The sequence below is a fragment of the Musa acuminata genome, chromosome BXJ1-9 (genome assembly GCF_036884655.1).
Source record: "Musa acuminata AAA Group cultivar baxijiao chromosome BXJ1-9, Cavendish_Baxijiao_AAA, whole genome shotgun sequence".
NCBI lineage: Eukaryota > Viridiplantae > Streptophyta > Magnoliopsida > Zingiberales > Musaceae > Musa > Musa acuminata.
This window is the reverse complement of record NC_088335.1, coordinates 27,804,350-27,827,087: the sequence shown is the minus strand read 5'-3', so window position 1 is coordinate 27,827,087 and position 22,738 is coordinate 27,804,350. Positions and strand designations below refer to the sequence as shown.

At 41.0% G+C, this 22,738-nt stretch overlaps 1 protein-coding gene across 7 annotated transcripts in view; it reads right to left on the bottom strand.

The window, feature by feature from the left end:
• The window catches only part of LOC135584639 (acyl-CoA hydrolase 2-like), a 92,394-nt gene extending 83,859 nt beyond the window's left edge, over positions 1 to 8,535 (bottom strand). For 5 of the 7 annotated variants that reach the window (XM_065083469.1, XM_065083470.1, XM_065083471.1 and 2 more), the window contains exons 1-6: positions 8,385 to 8,535; positions 8,201 to 8,293; positions 7,708 to 7,775; positions 7,117 to 7,198; positions 5,593 to 5,639; positions 5,347 to 5,472 (exon numbers count right to left, since the gene is read on the bottom strand). In XM_065083469.1, the coding sequence (XP_064939541.1) occupies positions 5,347 to 5,472; positions 5,593 to 5,639; positions 7,117 to 7,198; positions 7,708 to 7,775; positions 8,201 to 8,293; positions 8,385 to 8,400 (432 nt within the window). In that variant the 5' untranslated portion in view covers positions 8,401 to 8,535. The remainder of the gene's footprint in view (positions 1 to 5,346; positions 5,473 to 5,592; positions 5,640 to 7,116; positions 7,199 to 7,707; positions 7,776 to 8,200; positions 8,294 to 8,384) is intronic. The other 2 variants (XM_065083465.1, XM_065083466.1) reach the window with 1 other exon arrangement.
• Between the last annotated feature and the right edge of the window lie 14,203 nt (positions 8,536 to 22,738).

Sequence of the window (22,738 nt, the reverse complement as noted above, 5' to 3'; positions counted from 1 at the left end):
CCCAATAAGGATCAACAAAAATAGACAAACTTGACCATAAATGGCTAAAGCCATCACAACCAAAACACTTACCAAGGGGCTAAAACTGCAACCAGTAATATGACCCTTAATTTAATCAATTTGGTCTCATTAAGCGATTTAAAAAGGCGCTCGGGCGAGGTGAGACGAGGCCCGAGCGCCTCGCTAAACTTCCAGGCAGCGCGCTTCAAAGAGGCGCTCGCCGCCTGCGCGCTCGCCCGAGCCCAAGCACTATGCGCTTCGAGCGAGCGCTTGGGTTAAACCAAGTGCCAAACCAGGATTTTAGGTCTGGTTCAATCCTGGTTCGATCTCCGGTGGTTAGTTGGTTCAATCGAACCAACTAAAACCGATATCAGCGACAACCCAACCCTAACCCTCATTGTCGCTGCCGCTGCTCGCCGTTGTCGCTGCTCGCAAACGCTGCCGCTGTCGCCGCTCGCGCCTCCCGCTCCTCGCCGCTCCTGCTCCCGCTGCCGCTATCGCCGCTCCCGCTACCGCTGCCTCCTTACACTCCCGCTGCCGCTGCCTCCTTACATTCCGGCTCCCGTTGCCGCTGCCTCCTTACACTCCCACTGCTGCTGCCTCCTTACACTCCCGCTGCCGCTGCCTCCTTACACTCCTGCTCCCGCTGCCTCTGCCTCCTTATACTCCCGCTGCCGCTGCCTCCTTACACTCCGTTGTCGCTTCCTCTTTTCTCAATCAGCACCACCTTACACTTCCTTCTTCTCCTTCTGTTAACAGTATACAGTATACTGTTAACAATATACTGTATACTGTTAATATTGTTAGGTTTATTTGAAATTATTAATTTTCAATACTGTTAATAGATTAATAATATATTATTTTGATTTTAATACTGTTAATTTTTATTTATTTGAAATTATTGTTAGGTTTCAAGATAAATGGCAAGTGTACAGAGCAACTCAATAGAGTCTCCAATGGCATCAAAAAAAGATCCTGCATAGAAGTATAATTATTTGAAGGATCCGAAAGATCCTAATGTAGTGACTTGCATATTCTGAGATAAGACTACTAGAGGTGGTATTTTTCTTGCAAAACAACATCTAGTAGGAAATTTCAAGAATGCAGCAGCTTGCAAAAAGTGTCCAGCTGAGGTAAAAGAAGAGTTGCTGAGTTATATGAATGAAAAGAAGATACAAATGAATGAATCTTACGGGAATTTACCAGAAGACAATGTTGAACATCTCAGGGATGAAGAAGAAGATTATTCTATGAGTATTAACCCAAGTAGGAAAAAAAGTATACGATAAAAAAGGAAAAAAAGTTATGAGTACTAAGAAGGGTAAAAAAGGATCGATGGATCTATATATGTTTCAAGGATCCCAGAAACAACAAGGGCAAGCAGGAGGCTCAAAATTTAGACAAACAAATATAAGTGATGCTTGTGATAAAGAAATAAAAGGAATAACAATTCAGCACATTGCTCGCTTCTTCTATCAGGCTGGTCTTCCCCTTAGTACAACTCGTTTAGACAATTTTAAGGATATGATTGAAGCTATTGGAAGATATGGTGTAGGATTAAAACCTCCAAGTTATTATGAGATGTGAGTTCCATTGCTGCAAAAAGAGTTGAATTATACAAATGACTTACTAAAGGGTCATAAAGAATCATGGGCAACACATGGTTGCTCTATTATGTCAGATGTTTGGACTGACAAGAGGCGCAGGAGTATAATTAATTTTAAGGTTAATTGTTCTTTAAGGACTATGTTTGTGAAGTCAATAAATGCATCCTTTGTAAAATCTGGAGACAAGATATATGATTTACTTGACAACTTCGTGGAAGAAATTGGAGAACAAAATGTCGTTCAAATCATAAACGACAATAGAAGCAACTATGTTTTAGCTGGTAATATTCATCTTTTAAATTTATTAATTATTTTATTTTCAATTAAATGTGTTAAACTCTTAAGTCTTATCATTTTTGTTATCCTTTGTCTTAGGTAAATTGCTTGAAACAAAAAAACAACACTTGTATTGGACTTCATGTGCAGCACATTGTATTAATTTAATGTTGGAGGATATTGGAAAGATCTTAGAAATCAAGAAAACCTTAGAAAGAGCAATTTTTGTTGTTGAATTTCTTTATAATCACATTGGGGCTTTAAATATGATGAGAGAATTTACAGGGAAGAAAGAATTAGTGAGACATGGTGTCACCCGATTTGTTACTTCATTCTTGACATTACAGAGCGTGCATCGTCAAAAACATAATCTGAGAAACATGCTTACCTTTGAGAAATGGGTGACAAGAAAATGGGCAAAAGAAGCAAAAGACAAGAGGGCTGCTGATGTCATCTTAATGCCATCCTTTTGGAATCATGTAGTTTATATATTAAAAGTAATGGGCCCTCTTGTTCGAGTCCTTCGATTGGTGGATAATGAAAATAAGCCTGCAATGGGATATATTTATGAGGCTATGGATAGAGCAAAAGAGGCAATTAAAAGATCTTTTAATAAAAATGAAGAAAAATATGAGAAAATTTTTACAATCATTGACGAAAGATAGAATTGTCAACTTCATCGTCCCTTACATGCAGTAGGATATTATTTGAACCCTGAATTCTTTTATAAGTTTAAATATGTTGGATTTGATGTAGAAGTTTTGGATGGGTTATATCAGTGTATTGCAAGATTAGTTCCCAGCCTTGAGGTTCAAGATAAGATTATTCATGAATTATCTTTATATAAAAATGCCGAAGGTCTTTTTGGAATTTCAATTGTCGTTCGATCCAGAACAACTATGTCTCCATATATTAATAATTTGATATAATTAATTTCATATATATTATGTTACTATATTATTGCTAATAATAACATAAATTTTACAGTTGAATGGTGGAGTCTATTTGAAAATTCCACCCCGAACTTACAGCAATTTGCTATCAAAATATTTAGTTTAACATGTAGTGCTTCAGGTTGTGAGCGAAACTGGAATATCTTTGAGCATGTAAGGATCACTAAATATTTTTGTTTTAATTAATTAATTTATTTAGATAGATTAATTAATATATTTTTAAATTATATGACATGACAGATTCACTCGAAGAGAAGAAATCGGTTGGAATATCAACGATTGCATAATCTTGTTTACATAAAGTATAATCAAGCTTTGAAGGCTCATCATGATTTGCAAAATATATTTGATTCAATCTCATTACAAGATATTGATGATTCAAATGAGTGGTTAGTAGGAGAAATGGGTGCTAACTTGCAAGATGCTAAAGACGAGCTTGTATTTGAAGATGATAGATTAACATGGGGAGATGTGGCAAGAGCTTCAGGTGTTGGAGAATTATAAACATATACAAGACAGATGTCAAAAAGAAAAATGAGTGCAAAAGCATCAAGCTCGGCTCCTGCTATTGTTGAAGACATAGAGAATGAAACATATCTTGATGAAGAGAAAGGAGTCAAAGGACAAGAGGAAGAAGATGAATTCAATGAAGATGATTTGTGTGAAAATGACGATAATATTAATTATGATGAATGACTTTGATGTAAAATTTTATTGTTTTGAATTTTGAAACTTTTTGTTAATGTGACATTGTGATTTTGTCTTCGATTTTCTTAATTTAATAACATATTTTATTTAAAATTTTAAATAATTATATTTATTAATTATATTATATATTTTTATATTTTAGCACCTCGCTTCGCTCGGGCGAGCGTCTAGCGCCTCGGGCGTTTTTGGACCTTGGCGCCTTTTAGCGCCTAGCACTTTTTAAATCACTGATACTAATATTATCATTTGTGTTTTATTATTTCTTTCTTTTTTTCCTTTGTATGGTAGAGATCAGAGCTACCTTCCTCATGTAGCATGAGTATTTTTACCATCTTCAATTCGTACGAGGTTATTCTAGTTTCGAATACCAACAGAATAATGAATTTTTATACCACCAAAAAAAGTGAAAAAGCTTCATGAAATTATTATAAAAAAATTTTACATATAAACAATTAGAAAGCTTGCAAGCAATCCATAAAGAAAAGGTAGTTGAGTACAATGTTTTCAAAAGGTGAGGCCCAAGTGCCTCGTAAGAGGTCTGGGTGATAGGTTTAAAGGAGGCACCACTCGGGCATGCCTAAGCCCAGGCGTGCGCCTTATCCAATCTGAGTCTAGGTACAATCAATTTCAAATGGTTGGCTTAACTGAACCAACTAATCACAACCCCCCACCGCATGCTTGATCTAGTGAAAGGAACTTAGTAGAAGAAACCCTACCATGAGCCTCCTCCACCCTATGCTGTCGATTGCAACTTCATTTCTCCACAACAGCGAAACACTTCCTCTCGTAGCAAAGATGGCCCTCCGACAATGTCTTCTTCTTGCAGCAACTCTTTCTTTCTCCTTGCCATCATGCTCTCCCTCTTTCTCCTTCCCCTCCTCCACTGTTGTCACTGCCCTCCTCTCATTGAGCCTCCTCAAACCCCGATAACCCCCCTCTCCCTCTTCCTCCCTCTTCTTCTTTTCGGTGCAGGCCCCTCTCCTTCCCTCTTGTTGTCCCCTTCTACCTCTTCATTGTCACCTCCCTCCCCTCCCTCCTCTTCCTTCTCCTCCTCCCTGATAGCTTCCCTCACAATTGAGGGTCGTCGAACTTCTCCTCTTCCTCCTTCTCCTACTCCACCTTGTTCTCCTCCTAACTATTTCCTCCTCCTTCCTCTTCTCCTTCTCTTTGCTTCTTCCCCCTCTCCTTCCCTCTTGTTGTCCACTCCCTCTTTCTCCGTCATCGTCACCCCCTCTCCCTCCCTCCTCCTCCCTAGAAGCTCCCTTCTCAACTAATAGCCACCAAGCCTCCTCGAACCCTGACAATCTCCTCCCAGCCAATTCCTCCTCCCTCTTCCCATTAATATTATATATATATATATATATATATATATATATATATATATATATATATGTTTATTTATTTATTTAATAAATATTGGCGAGCGCTTCACTTTGCTTAGACGAGCATTAGCACCTCAAGTGTTTTGACACCTTGGCACCTTTTAGCGCCTAGCACTTTTCAAAATGTTGGTTGAATAGGTATATATAAAGTCTATATTTCCCTCCACATAAAACAAATGTTATGCATGAACATAGGCATAAAAATTTTACAAACTTCAGTACATTCCTCCAAAATTGTTGGAGAACAAAGTTCAGAAATGAGAAAAAAAAAAAGAAGGGGGGAGAGAAAGAATGTATGAGGTTTTATCTCTATCTATTTCCTATCAGATGATCCTGTTTCCCTCTTTCAGGGAGGGGGGTTTATGGAGTAGTCACAGTAGTCAAACTTTAAAAAAGAGATGACAGGTATGACACACTTACTTCCAATGGCTCTAAGCACAATATATGCTCCATAAGTGACAAGCCTCCAGGTGATTCATCTGCATACCATATTGACTTCGGTTGCAGCAAACTGCTATAACTATCTGGCAACACCAAGCAGGTTAGCTGCAAAATTGGACCAATCAGCAAAAAATAACAAAGAAATTCTTAGACCAATTAAAAAAATGTTATTCAAAAGATGAGTTTCACTGGGTTTTTTTAACTGAACACCACAATGAAACTTACCTTAGATAATGCTACCACAGTAGCCTGTTGAATGGAACCACCACTTTCTGTAAAATATAAAACAGTGCACTTGAAGTGAATAATGTGTTAGAAAGCAACAAGGAGGCAAAAAAACTCTGCTGAATAAGAGTCTTACTTGCAATTGCAATGTAAGATTCAACCTGGGTATGACGCTACCACATGAGACTCATGACTATCACATACCTACTAGTCAACGACTTCTATAGAATGAATCTTTAATGATATGGCCTAAAGTGCTCAGACACAAGTTGCTAGAATGCCTAGTTTGATATAATAAACAAACTCAACATTTTCCAATATGGGATAATGGTTATCAGAGAGTCACAATCCTCCTACCTCTTCAGGTCTGACATTCTTGTGAAAGCCCAACACATAGCACATAGCCCAGAATCACTCCATGCTGTGATGTGCCTTGCACCATCCACAAATAGCCCTTCCTATATGCATGCTAATCCACACATCCATGGTCTTAGGCCTGGCCTTGATATGGCATGACACAACTTGATAGATCAATTAGCTAACAAGTCATAAACTATTTTTCAAACATGTGATCCAAAATGCTTTCTGAATTTACTTAAACAAACCTCATCAAGTCTTATATACCAAGACAGCTAAGCATCATTTCTACATATTGGACTAATTGGGGAACCACCCTATTGTCTAACACATTTGAAATGGATGTGGTCATTTACTGATATCTAAAACTATATTGGCCTATTACTAGTATCTCAGACCTAAATATTTTCGCCACACTGTTAAGGCCCATTCAGTCCAAGTTCTGGGCTACTGGACTACAAGGTTAGTTCATGAAAACCAAGATCAAAAAGGACTTGAGATAGTGGATGTGTGGATTTGTAAGCCCAATAGGAAAAGCTACCTGAGAACAGTTAATTCAAGGAGCATGTCATGATATGAAGCAACCACCAGCACTATGTATCATATATGCTGTCTCCCAGGAAATGATTTATGTGTAGGCCCTGACAATGCTGGTAAGGATTTGAGTAAGAAAATTATGGTAACACAAAGAGTTACATCAAAGTTAATGCAATGTAATATTGAATATAGATAGCCCAACAACTAATAACTAACATAATATTTTCACCCATGTTGTTTACAACATGTTCTATCCAATATACTTGGCTAGTAAATTTATCGAGTTCGGTTATGACAGTTCCTTCTTGAGCAAAAATCAATTTTGTTTAGGAATGAACTACACATTCGAGCTAATTTTTTTGGCCATCACTTCACAGAATGATACAGTTCTGCCAGCTATGCACGTTCAGTGTTAATAGCTAATATTAACCAGGATCACTTTAGAACTAAAAGTTTTAGTATCAATAATAGTTTTAAATAGAGTACTTATTATAGTTGGTATCCTACTGCATTTTCCCATCATTTTTGTCCTCATTAATAATTAATCATCAAATGCGAAATAACTGAAACTCCACGTAATGGCTTCTAGATACTCCAATAAAGATAGACCTTGCACTAAAAGATCCATACCATAGCCAAAGTAGTCATACTGTTTCAACAGGAGGTCTGAGTGATTTCCTTCTTCTATGCTGGCAGATCCAGAAATCTCAACCTAGCAAGCATGGAACTAGAAGCATCAATCATGAAATGGTACTGGATAAAATTCTTAAATCAACCATATTTGAATAACTTTTTGCAAGTAAAACAGATAGACATAAACAAAGAAGATTGTTTTCCATAAAAAAGAATGAAACGAAATCATTGGAGAGTGCAAATGCTACATGATGATTATTGTAGAAATTATTCCATATTTTCAATGCAAAAAAATTAAAATAAATAGATCTCATCACAGTTTCTGAAACATCAACCATCTGCAGAACTAATTATTGGCAGCTAACTGAAACAAAATATTCCTCTATTGAACACATCATGTAATAGAATCTGAAGGCAATTTCCACATTACTTTTTATGAACTTAGAAAATAAACAAAATAGTGATAAGTAAAAAGATACAAGTGGCATGCTAAGTAGCAATTAGCATAAGCAACACTGAAGTTTGCAACCATGAAGTTTGCAACCATATGCTATAATTCATCTTCCGGTTTTCTTTTTGGGAAAATACCTGGCCCTCCAAGATGAAGTAAATACCATCTCCAATTTCCCCCTCACGAACAACATATTCACCAAGTTCTGATAAGAATAAGAAACGAAAGAAAAAACCACTCAGCTACGCATACAGGACTAGATGGATCATACTGCGGATAGAAAGGATCCTTTCATATGACTCATAAAAGCTACCTCCCTAACCTACATTTTGTGGAATCAACAGATTTTAGAAACTTGCATAGTTTGAGCAACCTATCTATCAAAACCATAATAGTTTTCAGACCGCTGAGGGGTTATGCGCCTCACGCAGGTTCTTAAGTTGATCTTGTGATCCCAATTACCGAAATTCCTCAAATAATAGAAGATCTACATCATTAATAACACATGAGAAAGACTCGTGCTGGAAGATAAAATGATATACATTTCCAATGATATACAGAAACTAATTTATATCCAAGCAATTGGACTCGGTGATTGAAAGAGTTCAAAGAGACGAGAAACCAGCCCACCATATTGCTTCACCTGGACGACCTCGGCAAGCTTACGGAGAGAAGAACCTGGAAGCCGTTGCAGAAAAGGCACTTGTCGCAGAAACTCCAACACTGAACCCAATAAATCCAAGGAATCAAGAACCCCAAGAAAACCGATTGAGAGAAAGGAGGGTGATCGACCCTAGAGTTTCTCGGGCTGTACCTTTTCCGCGATCCATTCAAGAACAGCAAGTATCTCGAGAGAGAGAATCGAGGGGAAGGGGGGGGGGGGGGGGGGTGCGCGTCGTTGATGTACTCGATCGCCGCTTGGTGACGATTTTTAACGATACGATGTGCCTCCGGAATTGACAGTGGTGCCGGATAGCGGGTCTGATCCCCTCAAGAAGGAGGCACATGATCAAATCCGAACGCTTCTCCACCACGTAGGACTTGGGGGTACAAACCCATTCCATTGCCTGCAGTTTGCACATTTTTCTTTTTTTTGACAAAAAGTGCGTCGTTTATACATTCCATAAAATGTTGACTCGAGCGAAATAATTTTGACCAATTCTAATAATTCGTCACGTCATAATGTGTGTATGTGGATATAAGCAGAAATCACATGAACATAGCTCACATTTTGTTCATGATCAAAATCTGCAACATTACAAAACGGACATTTCAACTCCGTCTATTTTATACTTGCATATTATTAGAAATCCAAGAAAATTATTTTAGGTTTGGATAATTCTGAAAATAAAATTTATAATAAGATTAGGATCGAACCGTTGCTTTTTAACTAATAGAATTATTTAACTAATAAAATTTACTTTTAGTCGTAAGATTGAATTGTGTAACAGTCTCATCCAAAATCTAATGTAGTTTCCGAATTATGTTATAATTAACTAAATATGTTTCCAAATTAATCAGTATATACGATTTGGTGTAGTTAGCGCATAAGAGTCATTGATTTGATTTTTAGATTAAGACAATCTCATTTTCAATTCCGTTATGGGTAATTCACATAAAATTATATCTAATATAACATAATATAAAATAATGATAATACAGAAAAATATTTTTTTTTTTTACACAAACGACATCCTTTTAAAATCTATGAAAAAAAAGTCTCTTAAAAGCTCCGCGTTTAGCTAGGCGTTCATATTTACTAACATTAAGATCATCCATTGCTTTTCCGAATTAATTAGGACTCTCAACATCTTTCCTGATCTAATCATAATCTCAGTTGTGATTGAGTTATTAAACTCTATGACCATCTCATCTCATCTCATCTAATCATAATCTCAGCTGCCAAATTTTTGTCGCTCGTAATTAGAAGAAAACTTGATTAATATGATTATGCCCGAAACATATAATGGCTAAACTAACGGCAAATCGTCTCCCTCTATCTTTAACGTGATCTACTCTCACATTTTCTCCGGTCATCTCTTATTGGCTTCGATTTTAGTATCTAACTCAATAATTTTATTATTGTAATAACAAAGGATTATTAGAGAGATGAAAATGGATGTCTCCAACGCTTTTTCTATAATGTATTTTTCGACCTCCAATTACTTTTCATTTATATTTAAATAATTTATCTTTCCTTCAACACCGAAATTTGATGCGATATAAGAAAGTGAAAAAGAAAAAAAAACTTTGTATGTTCATAAATAATTCCTTAACAAGGGGAATGTTAGGTATCTAAAATTATCTTATTTTTGTAGACTTGGACCCAAACTATGACTAGTATTAGCTTTTTTAAAATATTTTTTTTATTAATCAAGATTTTCGATGTCACCAAGGATTGCAACATTACTCTCAAAGCGAGAAGGAATACAAGAAGTTCTTATAGCATGAAAGCTAACATGAAAATATCATTATAGATATTATGTAGGAATCAATGTGTCAACTTGTTGTGATTAAGTATTTGAATCATATCAAATATATTAGATTTGATCAAAAAATTAATACCTCTACGTATTTTAGAGTCCATCTCATATTGTCTAGCATTCAACAACGTACAGGGCGTTGGAGGTAAGGTGAGTATTTTATCCACCAAAATAGTACTATCTATAGACTTCTTAAAATAAAAGTCAGTCTACAAGACAAGAGTCATTAGTAAATAAATCATCATAAAATAATGATGTCATTGGCTTTAAGGCATGGAAAGATCGGGTGGGTTTAAGAGAACTTGAAAAATCTCAACACAGGGGTTCTATTACTATTTTTGAGCAGGGCTAAAACCTTCAATCACTTGGAATAGGGTTGGAAACAATGATGATTAAATTTATAATTATTTTTATTCTTTTATAGAATCCAAAAAGTAGTGCCAATGATGGATACAATGGATTTAGAGAACTGATTATTAATATGACTTTTTTCTTTTAGTGAAGCACAATTTTATCATTCATGCATGTAATTAAACATAAAATTTAAACTCAAGTGTATCAAATCCCAAAAATCTCTTATGAAATGATGAGAGAAAAAAAAAGTGATTAAAGAAAGAGAAGTCTTCTTCCGCTTGTCAAACAAAGATCTGCATAATAATAGAGAAAATTAGGCAACCAAACAAATGTGGGTAAACAATTTCATAATAATTTTCATAAGAAAATTTGAACTTTTGAAAGAATCTTTCGACTCCATACAAATTTAAAGCCTTCTTAATTGGTCATTTTACCATTTCGTTAGGTGCTTATTTTTAGAAGTAGCAAACCAAAAGGATGTAAACGTCCATACACATTTATCCTTATTGGTCTCCCTTCATTAATTAATAATACTATTTTTTAAATTAAACTTGGATGGAAAATGTTGTCAAGAAATACGTAATATTCCTAGATTTATAAGAGATAATATTGGCAACATATTTGAATTTGGAGAAGTAGTGACGGTTTAGAAAGGTCGACCATTTATTTTACAAAATTGGTTAACAATGAATTTTCGTCTAAAAGGAAATTTTGACCCTAAACTGATTCTAATAATTTAATAAATACCTTTCCATAAAGAGGAGAATTTCTTAATATTTGGGTTCCAAAGGTTAGGATAGTTAATACTTGGGCAATAAAGACTATAAACCATAGACAATTAGAATTATTGAAAATAGGTAAAATGTGATGCATATTAACGGACGATTTAATCAATAACATGTCTCATTCTCCCTAATCCACCAAGTGATTTAGGGGTCATTGTTAGTGTAAACAACTTTTTAGCTGTGACCTCGGGACCGACGCAGCTTGGTTCGGGTCTGGATGACGGGTCGCCGGTTCCTTCGCGAGGGGGTTCCTTGCCAACGCGCCCGGAGAGAAGCATCTCGCCTTCGTTCCTGTGCACACAGGTCGGGATGGGAGAACTCGACTCGACCCCTCCGACGATCAAGTCAGTCAGCAATCGTAGTGGGGTTGTTTTCTCTGTTTCTCCTTTTTTCTTTTCGTTCAGAATGCAAGGGTATTTATAAGGGGGGTTCGGTGTTACCTAATGCGCCTGCCCGCAAGGGGTAAAATCGTACCTTCTGATGGCGTCTGACATTGCTATCGGCGTAGCGTGTGGAATTGAATCTAAGCGATCGTTAATGGGCCTCGGTTGGCATTTTGACCCGTGTCAGTCACGCGGTGTCGGACTAGCAGGGGAGCGGGACGTCAGCGGGTGTCATGCAAGTCTTATCGTAATTATTACCCTCATCATTCTCTCCCCCCAAAGGAAGCCATGCGTCAGTTGCCATAATGGGGGGGGTCAGAGGTATGGCTTCAGCTTTAGAGAGCTTTCTTCGTTGGCCAAAGGCCGGTGCGTCGCCCTGGGCGTGAAACTCATAGTGCTTGGCAATCGAGAAAGGTCGGGTGAGCAGTCATGGCGTTGGGTAGTGAGTGGCCGAGGTGTTCGGATCGAGAGCACTAAGAGGGGGGGCTGAATTAGTGCAGCGGAAAACTTTCTGCGATTAAAATCGAAAGCTGCGTTCGAACGATAAAAACAACTTCTGTATGAAAGTTGATACTAAGCAAGGTTAAAGTCAAACTATGCAGGCAGTTTGCAGCTATGATGAAAACCAGAATATTGGCGCAAACTGAAATCCGACGTTCATACGAAGAAACTGATTTACGTCTAAATGCTGATTCGTAAATCACTTGATTAGATAAGACGCAGTTTAAGTAGGAGTATAAAGGCAGTGTGCAGTTATGGTAAAGCTCAAAACGTAAACGCAATCTGCAATATGATGATCATACGAAAAAGAAGATTTACGTCTAAATGCAGATTTACATCTAAACGCAGATTTACGTCTAAACGCAGATTTACGTCTGAACCTTGAAACTCGTTCATAAAATCGCAGATGGCAGTGAGCTATTGAGAAGTTTGTAGTGAAGGTAAAATGCTCAAAGGAAATGCAAACCGAGATTTAGAGTGGTTCGGTCAATCTTGACCTACTCCACTTTTGGCTTCCTCCACCAACGAGGTCGCCGATGTCAACTAGAGGCCTTCCTTCAATAGGTGAAGGCCAACCACCCTCTTACAGATTCACTCCTTTTGACAGGCTTAGGAGACAACCCTTACAGAAGTTTTCTCTCCTCTCTTTACAACTCAAACTTTGAAGAACAGAAAGAGGAGAACTAGCAGTTTTTGTTGGGAAATCATAGGGGGGGGGGCGACATCATATGCGCAGCGGAAGAACAAGAAAACAAAAATCCCCGATTCCCAAAAAGATGTTCATCGTCGTGCGAAGATTGGTGCGCAAAATCCGCAAAAACACAAAACTGCGTATAGAGATTGTGTTACCTAGGGAGATCGTATATCCCTGTTTCCTTGCAGATCCTTAGGAGAGGGTGAAGGAGGTCAAGCGTCCTCCTCTCTAGCGGTGATCCACACAGCAGGGTTGCGACGACGCTCCTCAAAACTCCAGGCCTACTCTGAGGTGGAGAGGGAGAGGAGAATAGGAAGGGCAAGCAAAGACTCTAGCCTATGAGGCTGTGAATCCCTCCTATTTATAGAGATCCCGTGTCAAAACCCTAATGGGTCCTTTCCATAGTGGGTATTGGATCTGCATCCAATAAGACAAGGGCTCCGTCGGATATCTCATATCCGAACCTCTACTCATCGCAATGCCTACCATATGTGTGTGACCCTCTAGGCCCAATATCGAGCTGGCCGTGAGTCATACCTGTCAGAACTCCTTCTAACTAAGTGAATTATTATCTCTGTAATAATTCACTCGACTCATCGACTACGGAAGTACTAGGCCACTACGCCGTAGTCCCCAGACAATACAGGGGAATCCAATCCATTGGACCTGTCTGTCCTCAGTTACCATGTACCTATAGTCCCTCATCCATCTAATATCCCAGAGACCGTATATCGAGCATGGTGCTGTCAGACCCATACGGTTTCTACTCGAGTCTCGCTCTAATCGGATTCTCCCGGAGAACTCTTTCTCTCTCAACCCGAATGACCCTGGCCAGGGATTTGTCTGAGCAAGAACACATGGGATATTCCTCTCATGATACCGAGAGTGGATGATCCTCTATCGACACTTAATAGCCCTCGTAAGGTCGACTACCACTCCCAATGACCAGCTGTACTAGATCTGGGAACAGCCAAACCTATAAGTCTGGTATCAAAGAGTGGAGCACTCATACAGGACATCCTTGGTGTCTCAAGTCTAAGAACCAGATACACCACTAGGACTACGGAATTGTTGTCTGACAATAAGGCATCATCAACCATCCAGCATTCCGTAAGCGGATCAATCAGTGAACTCATTCTCCAATGAGCACCTGTACTGTATCCCTAGTGTCCCTACACGAGCAGCTATGAGACTAGCTGCATCCATCATATGGACGGGTATACAGCACACCAGTCTATCCGGTTATCACGATGTCCCTCTCGAGTAACCTATGACCGGGATTATTTAGGATATGTGTTTAAAGGTGAATCGATCTCATTATCGTGATCTCATCACGATCCGATTCCCATTGCACAAATCCAAGGACATCACAATATATATGCATTTATGCAATAGTTATAAAGTGATATACGCCAAAATATAATAAGCAAAAAGATTCTGTATCAAGTCACACGTGCCATCACTCACGTGATTGGCTTGCTGGGCACTTATGACTAGCATCTCCCAGCGAGACTGGGCGGTGCAACGGCCCTAGCCAAGAGGTGGCACCGCCCCGGGCTCAGTCTCCGAGCGAGACTGGGCGGTGCAACCTCTTCTATCAAGAGGTAGCACCGCCAGAGCTCAAGTTTCGAGCTCTGCTAGGCGGTGCAACCTCTCCGGTAGCAGCAGAGGGGGAATTAGGGTTTTGGGCAAAAAGACAGTTTTACCCCTATGAATTTGATAAATTCCAGTTTCTATCTTTTGTCCAAATTACGAAAATACCCTTAGGAATTGAGAAATTCCCTACATGTCCCTGATTTCAGAAAATATTAATTAATTAAAAAGTTTAGTTGATTATTATTTTTATTATTATCTAGTAGTCCTACATGATGATGATTATTTATACATGTGATGTATGATGTGTGGACGGATGATCATGGACCGTGTAATGTGTGTACTTGTGATTATTATTATTGAGGTCTGCGAACCTCCATTAAATTTCTCGTTTATTGTCGGGCCTGCGTGCCTATGATTAAGTTGTAATCACATGAGGAGGCGCAGCGGGAGCGTGGAAGCCATAGCGGGACCCACGAGACGGACGATCGTGATGCATGGAGATGCATCAAGATGTCGACGGAACCGACGAGGACGAGATGGACGATCACAAGGCATGGAGATGCACCGTTGCACACATAGATCTTGATGTGAGTGATTAGGCCTACTGGCTCGGGCCTAATCATATTAGGTTGTGGTCCATGATCATCTGGTGTGATTGCTTATACACATACTAGATATGTATATATATTTGCATGCGATGTAGATATATATTAAATATGTATATGTGTGACATGTCATATTAGGAGACCAAATCATAGAAACATCTCTCGATAATATTAAGTCGGTAAACGTGAGGCAATTAGATTGACCCACGTGGCCTTCCATCGTTATGAGTAGGAACCGAATCCCGGTGTAGGTTGAGTTGGTCGAGTCCCTCGAGACTCACCTATATCGCGATTCGCTATCTTGCTTACGACATAGAGATGTCACTGGTGACCTGAGGGCATGATATGCTTGGTCGAGTCCCTCGAGGGTATATCATCAAATCAGACTCATCTTGTAACGAAGGTGTTGACTTAACCGAGCATCATGGTTGGTCGAGTCCCTCGAGGCCATGGTGATTCGGAGGCCGAACAGGACGGGAATCACAAGGAGTTGTGATCGGCAAGAGTTGTCTACCTTTTAGGCTTAGTGTGATTGGTCGAGTCCCTCGAGGTTACACTAAGACGCTGATTGGATCCTGATCCCCACTAGAAGTCTGCCGGAGACTTCCGTTTCACGTGCTGAGGGTGTCGCGTGACTCGTTAGTAAAATAGTGGGAGCATATTAAAATAGAAGTCCATATCTTGATAGTTTATTTCTTGCAAAATCTGCATGTTATTCATTTTTGCTACATCTTTATTTTCAGAAAATGTCGTTTTCAAATCCCTTACGTGGCATACTTGATGTCAACCGCCTCACTGGTCCAAATTATACGGATTGGCTCCGTAACTTGAGAATTGTTCTCACAGCGGAGAAAATCGTGTACGTCCTTGATACAGTGATGCCTACGCCCGAAGAAGGGGCAAGCGAGGATGAGATCGCTCGCTACGTGAAGTACATTGATGACTCCACTCTTGCTCAGTGCTATATGTTGGGCTCTATGACTCCAGAGTTACAGAGACAACATGAAAAGATGGATGCCAGATCCATTCTCCTACATGTCCGTAAATTGTTTGAGGAACAGGGAAGGACTCAACGATATGAGATATCCAAGAGCCTTTTCCGCGCTAGGATGACTGAGGGGACACCGGTTCAGAACCATGTCCTAAAGATGATTGAGTGGATAGAGAAACTCACAGGTCTAGGAATGGTCCTAGAGGATAACTTGTGTGTGGACATTGTGCTTCAGTCCCTACCAGATTCCTTTTCACAGTTCATAATGAACTTTAATATGAACAAGCTTGAGGTGACTCTCCCAGAGCTCCTCAATATGTTGAGGGAGGCAGAGAGTACTATTAAGAAAGAGAAGCCAGTTCTCTACACTGGTGAGACCAGAAAGAAAAGGAAAGCAGAAAGGTCCCTTAAGAAGGGAAAGGGCAAGGGCAAACAAGGTAAAGCAAAGGTTGCTAAGAAAGACCCAACAAAGGACAAAGGCCAGTGCTTCCACTGTGGTAAAGATGGGCACTGGAAGAGAAACTGCAAAGAGTACCTTGCAGAAAGGGCGAAACAAAAGCTTGATGAAGCTTCAGGTACATTCATGATCAGTCTCCATTTGTCAGACTCTTATGATAACACATGGGTATTAGATACCGGTAGTGCTTATCATATATGTAATTCGTTGCAGGTTCTGGCAAGGCCTAGGAGACTAGAGAGAGGCGAGATGGACCTCAAGATGGGTAATGGAGCAAAAGTTGCTGTATTAGCTGTTGGCGAGGTCGCCCTACATCTGCCTAGTGGAGCTTTTATTGCATTAGATGCATGTTATTTTGTTCCTTCTATTATCAAAAACATTATCTCCATTTCATGTTTAACAGTTAGTGGATATAAATTTGTTTTTGAGAACAATGGTTGTTCGATATTATTAGATGATAAGATCATCACGAAAGGAACATTGCATAATGGTTTATTTATGTTAGACACCACTCCACATATCATGAATATAAATGTGTCCAAAAGGAAACGAGATGAGTTGAACAGTGCATACCTGTGGCATTGTAGGCTAGGTCACATCCATGAAAGAAGGATTCAAAAGTTGCTAAATGATGGATATCTAGATCCATTCGACTATGTGTCATATGCAACTTGTGAGCCTTGCATTCGTGGAAAACTGACCAACTCTCCATTTAGTGGAACTGGAGAGAGAGCCACTGAGTTGTTGGAACTCATACATAGTGATGTATGTGGACCCATGTCAACTCATGCCATTGGAGGTTACTCCTACTTCATTACATTTACTGATGATTTCTCAAGGTATGGATATGTGTACTTAATGAAGTACAAGTCCGAGGCCTTTGAGAAATTCAGAGAGTATAAGAATGAGGTGGAGAACCAGACTGGAAAGAGTATCAAAACTCTTCGATCAGATCGAGGAGGTGAGTATTTAAGTACAGAGTTTACTCACTTCCTCAAGGACCATGGGATATTATCCCAATGGACACCTCCTTATACACCTCAGCTCAATGGTGTCTCTGAAAGGAGAAATCGTACATTATTAGATATGGTACGGTCCATGATGAGTTTCGCTGACCTACCCATCTCATTCTGGGGATATGCCCTAGAAACCGCAGCTTACCTTCTGAACAGAGTTCCAACTAAGTCGGTGGTGTCTACACCATATGAGATATGGAAAGGGAAGAAGCCTGATCTTAAAGTAGTTAAGATTTGGGGCTGCTCTGCCCATGTTAAAAGACACAACCCCGATAAGTTAGAATCAAGGACAGGGCGATGTAAATTTGTGGGATACCCCAAGGAAACTTGTGGGTATTACTTCTATCATCTCGAGGACCAAAAGGTCTTTGTAGCTAAGAGAACAGTGTTCCTTGAGAAGGAACACATTCTTGACGGAGACAGTGGGAGAATGATAGAATTGAGCGAGGTTGGAGAACCAAGCTCAAGCACCACTCTACAGCCCGAGTCTGTTCAGGTATCTAATACACAAGTTTCAACTTTACGCAGGTCTGATAGAGTATCCCATCCTCCTGAGAGATATGTGGGACATGCTAGTCATAAGTGCCCAGCAAGCCAATCACGTGAGTGATGGCACGTGTGACTTGATACAGAATCTTTTTGCTTATTATATTTTGGCGTATATCACTTTATAACTATTGCATAAATGCATATATATTGTGATGTCCTTGGATTTGTGCAATGGGAATCGGATCGTGATGAGATCACGATAATGAGATCGATTCACCTTTAAACACATATCCTAAATAATCCCGGTCATAGGTTACTCGAGAGGGACATCGTGATAACCGGATAGACTGGTGTGCTGTATACCCGTCCATATGATGGATGCAGCTGGTCTCATAGCTGCTCGTGTAGGGACACTAGGGATACAGTACAGGTGCTCATTGGAGAATGAGTTCACTGATTGATCCGCTTACGGAATGCTGCATGGTTGATGATGCCTTATTGTCAGACAACAATTCCGTAGTCCTAGTGGTGTATCTGGTTCTTAGACTTGAGACACCAAGGATGTCCTGTATGAGTGCTCCACTCTTTGATACCAGACTTATAGGTTTGGCTGTTCCCAGATCTAGTACAGCTGGTCATTGGGAGTGGTAGTCGACCTTACGAGGGCTATTGAGTGTCGATAGAGGATCATCCACTCTCGGTATCATGAGAGGAATATCCCATGTGTTCTTGCTCAGACAAATCCCTGGCCAGGGTCATTCGGGTTGAGAGAGAAAGAGTTCTCCGGGAGAATCCGATTAGAGCGAGACTCGAGTAGAAACCGTATGGGTCTGACAGCACCATGCTCGATATACGGTCTCTGGGATATTAGATGGATGAGGGACTATAGGTACATGGTAACTGAGGACAGACAGGTCCAATGGATTGGATTCCCCTGTATCGTCTGGGGACTACGGCGTAGTGGCCTAGTACTTCCGTAGTCGATGAGTCGAGTGAATTATTACAGAGATAATAATTCACTGAGTTAGAAGGAGTTCTGACAGGTATGACTCACGGCCAGCTCGATATTGGGCCTAGAGGGTCACACACATATGGTAGGCATTGCGATGAGTAGAGGTTCGGATATGAGATATCCGACGGAGCCCTTGTCTTATTGGATGCAGATCCAATACCCACTAGGGAAAGGACCCATTAGGGTTTTGACACGGGATCTCTATAAATAGGAGGGATTCACAGCCTCATAGGCTAGAGTCTTTGCTTGCCCTTCCTATTCTCCTCTCCCTCTCCACCTCAGAGAAGGCCTGGAGTTTTGAGGAGCATCGTCGCAACCCAGCTGTGTGGATCACCGCTAGAGAGGAGGACGCTTGACCTCCTTCACCCTCTCCTAAGGATCTGCAAGGAAACAGGGATATACGATCTCCCTAGGTAACACAATCTCTATACGCAGTTTTGTGTTTTGCGGATTTTTGCGCACCAATCTTCGCACGACGACGAACATCTTTTTGGGAATCGGGGATTTTGTTTTCTTGTTCTTCCGCTGCGCATATGATATCGCTCCCTATGATTTCCCAACAGTGGTATCAGAGCCAGGTTGTTCGTGCGAATGATTGGTTTTGAACTGCGTGTGTTGTGTTTAGGAAGAATATTGACGTCAAAATCGTTGACGCAAAAGCGAGGAAGGGCAGCAACAGTTGCTGCCCTCGATCTGCATGCCTGCAGCCGCAGCCAGGCAGCACAGCGCCGGCGCAGTGCCTGCAGCAGCCGGCCGGCGGCCTGCTTGCAGCAGGCTTGCTGCCGGCGGGGCTGGCAACCCACGGGCAGAGGCGCCGCAGGGCAGCGGCGCCTGCCGCCGCAGGGCAGCGACGCACGACGCCTGCCGCCGCTGCTCCTGCGGGCGAAACCCCCCCCACAGGGGCGGCCGCCCGGCGGGACAGCACCGCCTGCGGAGGCAGCGACGCCCGAAGGGGGAGCCCACCTGTAGCGACGCCTGCCGCCGCTACTCCCGCGGGCGAAACCCCCCCCCCACAGGGGCGACCGCCCGGCGGGACAGCACCGCCTGCGGAGGCAGCGGCGCCCGAAGAGGGCGCCCACCCGCAGCGGCATCGCCGCCAGCGGGCGTGCCGCCTGCAGGCGAGGGCAGTGCCCTCGCCCCGCCGCACAGGCGCCGCCGGCAGGGTGGCGGCGACGGAAGCAGCAGAGGGAATTAGGGTTTTGGGCAAAAAGACAGTTTTGCCCCTGTGAATTTGAGAAATTCCAGTTTCTATCTTTTGTCCAAATTACGAAAATACCCTTAGGAATTGAGAAATTCCCTACATGTCCCTGATTTCAGAAAATATTAATTAATTAAAAGGTTTAGTTGATTATTATTTTTATTATTATCTAGTAGTCCTACATTATGATGATTATTTATACATGTGATGTATGATGTGTGGACGGATGATCATGGACCGTGTGATGTGTGTACTTGTGATTATTATTATTGAGGTCTGCGAACCTCCATTATATTTCTCGTTTATTGTTGGGCCTGCGTGCCTATGATTAAGTTGTAATCACATGAGGAGGCGCAGCGGGAGCGTGGATGCGATAGCGGGACCCACGAGACGGACGATCGTGATGCATGGAGATGCATTAAGATGTCGACGGAACCGACGAGGACGAGATGGACGATCACAGGGCATGGAGATGCACCGTTGCACACATAGATCTTGATGTGAGTGATTAGGTCTACTGGCTCGGGCCTAATCATATTAGGTTGTGGTCCATGATCATCTGGTGTGATTGCTTATACACATACTAGATATGTATATATATTTGCATGCGATGTAGATATATATTAAATATGTATATGTGTGACATGTCATATTAGGAGACCAAATCATAGAAACATCTCTCGATAATATTAAGTCGGTAAACGTGAGGCAATTAGATTGACCCACGTGGCCTTCCATCGTTATGAGTAGGAACCGAATCCCGGTGTAGGTTGAGTTGGTCGAGTCCCTCGAGACTCACCTATATCGTGATTCGTTATCTTGCTTACGACATAGAGATGTCACCGGTGACCTGAGGGCATGATATGCTTGGTCGAGTCCCTCGAGGGTATATCATCAAATCAGACTCATCTTGTAACGAAGGTGTTGACTTAACCGAGCATCATGGTTGGTCGAGTCCCTCGAGGCCATGGTGATTCGGAGGCCGAACAGGACGGGAATCACAAGGAGTTGTGATCGGCAAGAGTTGTCTACCTTTTAGGCTTAGTGTGATTGGTCGAGTCCCTCGAGGTTACACTAAGACGCTGATTGGATCCTGATCCCCACTAGAAGTCTGCCGGAGACTTCCGTTTCACGTGCTGAGGGTGTCGCGTGACTCGTTAGTAAAATAGTGGGAGCATATTAAGATAGAAGTCCATATCTTGATAGTTTATTTCTTGCAAAATCTGCATGTTATTCATTTTTGCTACATCTTTATTTTCAGAAAATGTCGTTTTCAAATCCCTTACGTGGCATACTTGATGTCAACCGCCTCACTGGTCCAAATTATACAGATTGGCTCCGTAACTTGAGAATTGTTCTCACAGCGGAGAAAATCGTGTACGTCCTTGATACAGTGATACCTACGCCCGAAGAAGGGGCAAGCGAGGATGAGATCGCTCGCTACATGAAGTACATTGATGACTCCACTCTTGCTCAGTGCTATATGTTGGGCTCTATGACTCCAGAGTTACAGAGACAACATGAAAAGATGGATGCCAGATCCATTCTCCTACATGTCCGTAAATTGTTTGAGGAACAGGGAAGGACTCAATGATATGAGATATCCAAGAGCCTTTTCCGCGCTAGGATGACTGAGGGGACACCGGTTCAGAACCATGTCCTAAAGATGATTGAGTGGATAGAGAAACTCACAGGTCTAGGAATGGTCCTAGAGGATAACTTGTGTGTGGACATTGTGCTTCAGTCCCTACCAGATTCCTTTTCACAGTTCATAATGAACTTTAATATGAACAAGCTTGAGGTGACTCTCCCAGAGCTCCTCAATATGTTGAGGGAGGCAGAGAGTACTATTAAGAAAGAGAAGCCAGTTCTCTACACTGGTGAGACCAGAAAGAAAAGGAAAGCAGAAAGGTCCCTTAAGAAGGGAAAGGGCAAGGGCAAACAAGGTAAAGCAAAGGTTGCTAAGAAAGACCCAACAAAGGACAAAGGCCAGTGCTTCCACTGTGGTAAAGATGGGCACTGGAAGAGAAACTGCAAAGAGTACCTTGCAGAAAGGGCGAAACAAAAGCTTGATGAAGCTTCAGGTACATTCATGATCAGTCTCCATTTGTCAGACTCTTATGATAACACATGGGTATTAGATACCGGTAGTGCTTATCATATATGTAATTCGTTGCAGGTTCTGGCAAGGCCTAGGAGACTAGAGAGAGGCGAGATGGACCTCAAGATGGGTAATGGAGCAAAAGTTGTTGTATTAGCTGTTGGCGAGGTCGCCTTACATCTGCCTAGTGGAGCTTTTATTGCATTAGATGCATGTTATTTTGTTCCTTCTATTATCAAAAACATTATCTCCATTTCATGTTTAACAGTTAGTGGATATAAATTTGTTTTTGAGAACAATGGTTGTTCGATATTATTAGATGATAAGATCATCACGAAAGGAACATTGCATAATGGTTTATTTATGTTAGACACCACTCCACATATCATGAATATAAATGTGTCCAAAAGGAAACGAGATGAGTTGAACAATGCATACCTGTGGCATTGTAGGCTAGGTCACATCCATGAAAGAAGGATTCAAAAGTTGCTAAATGATGGATA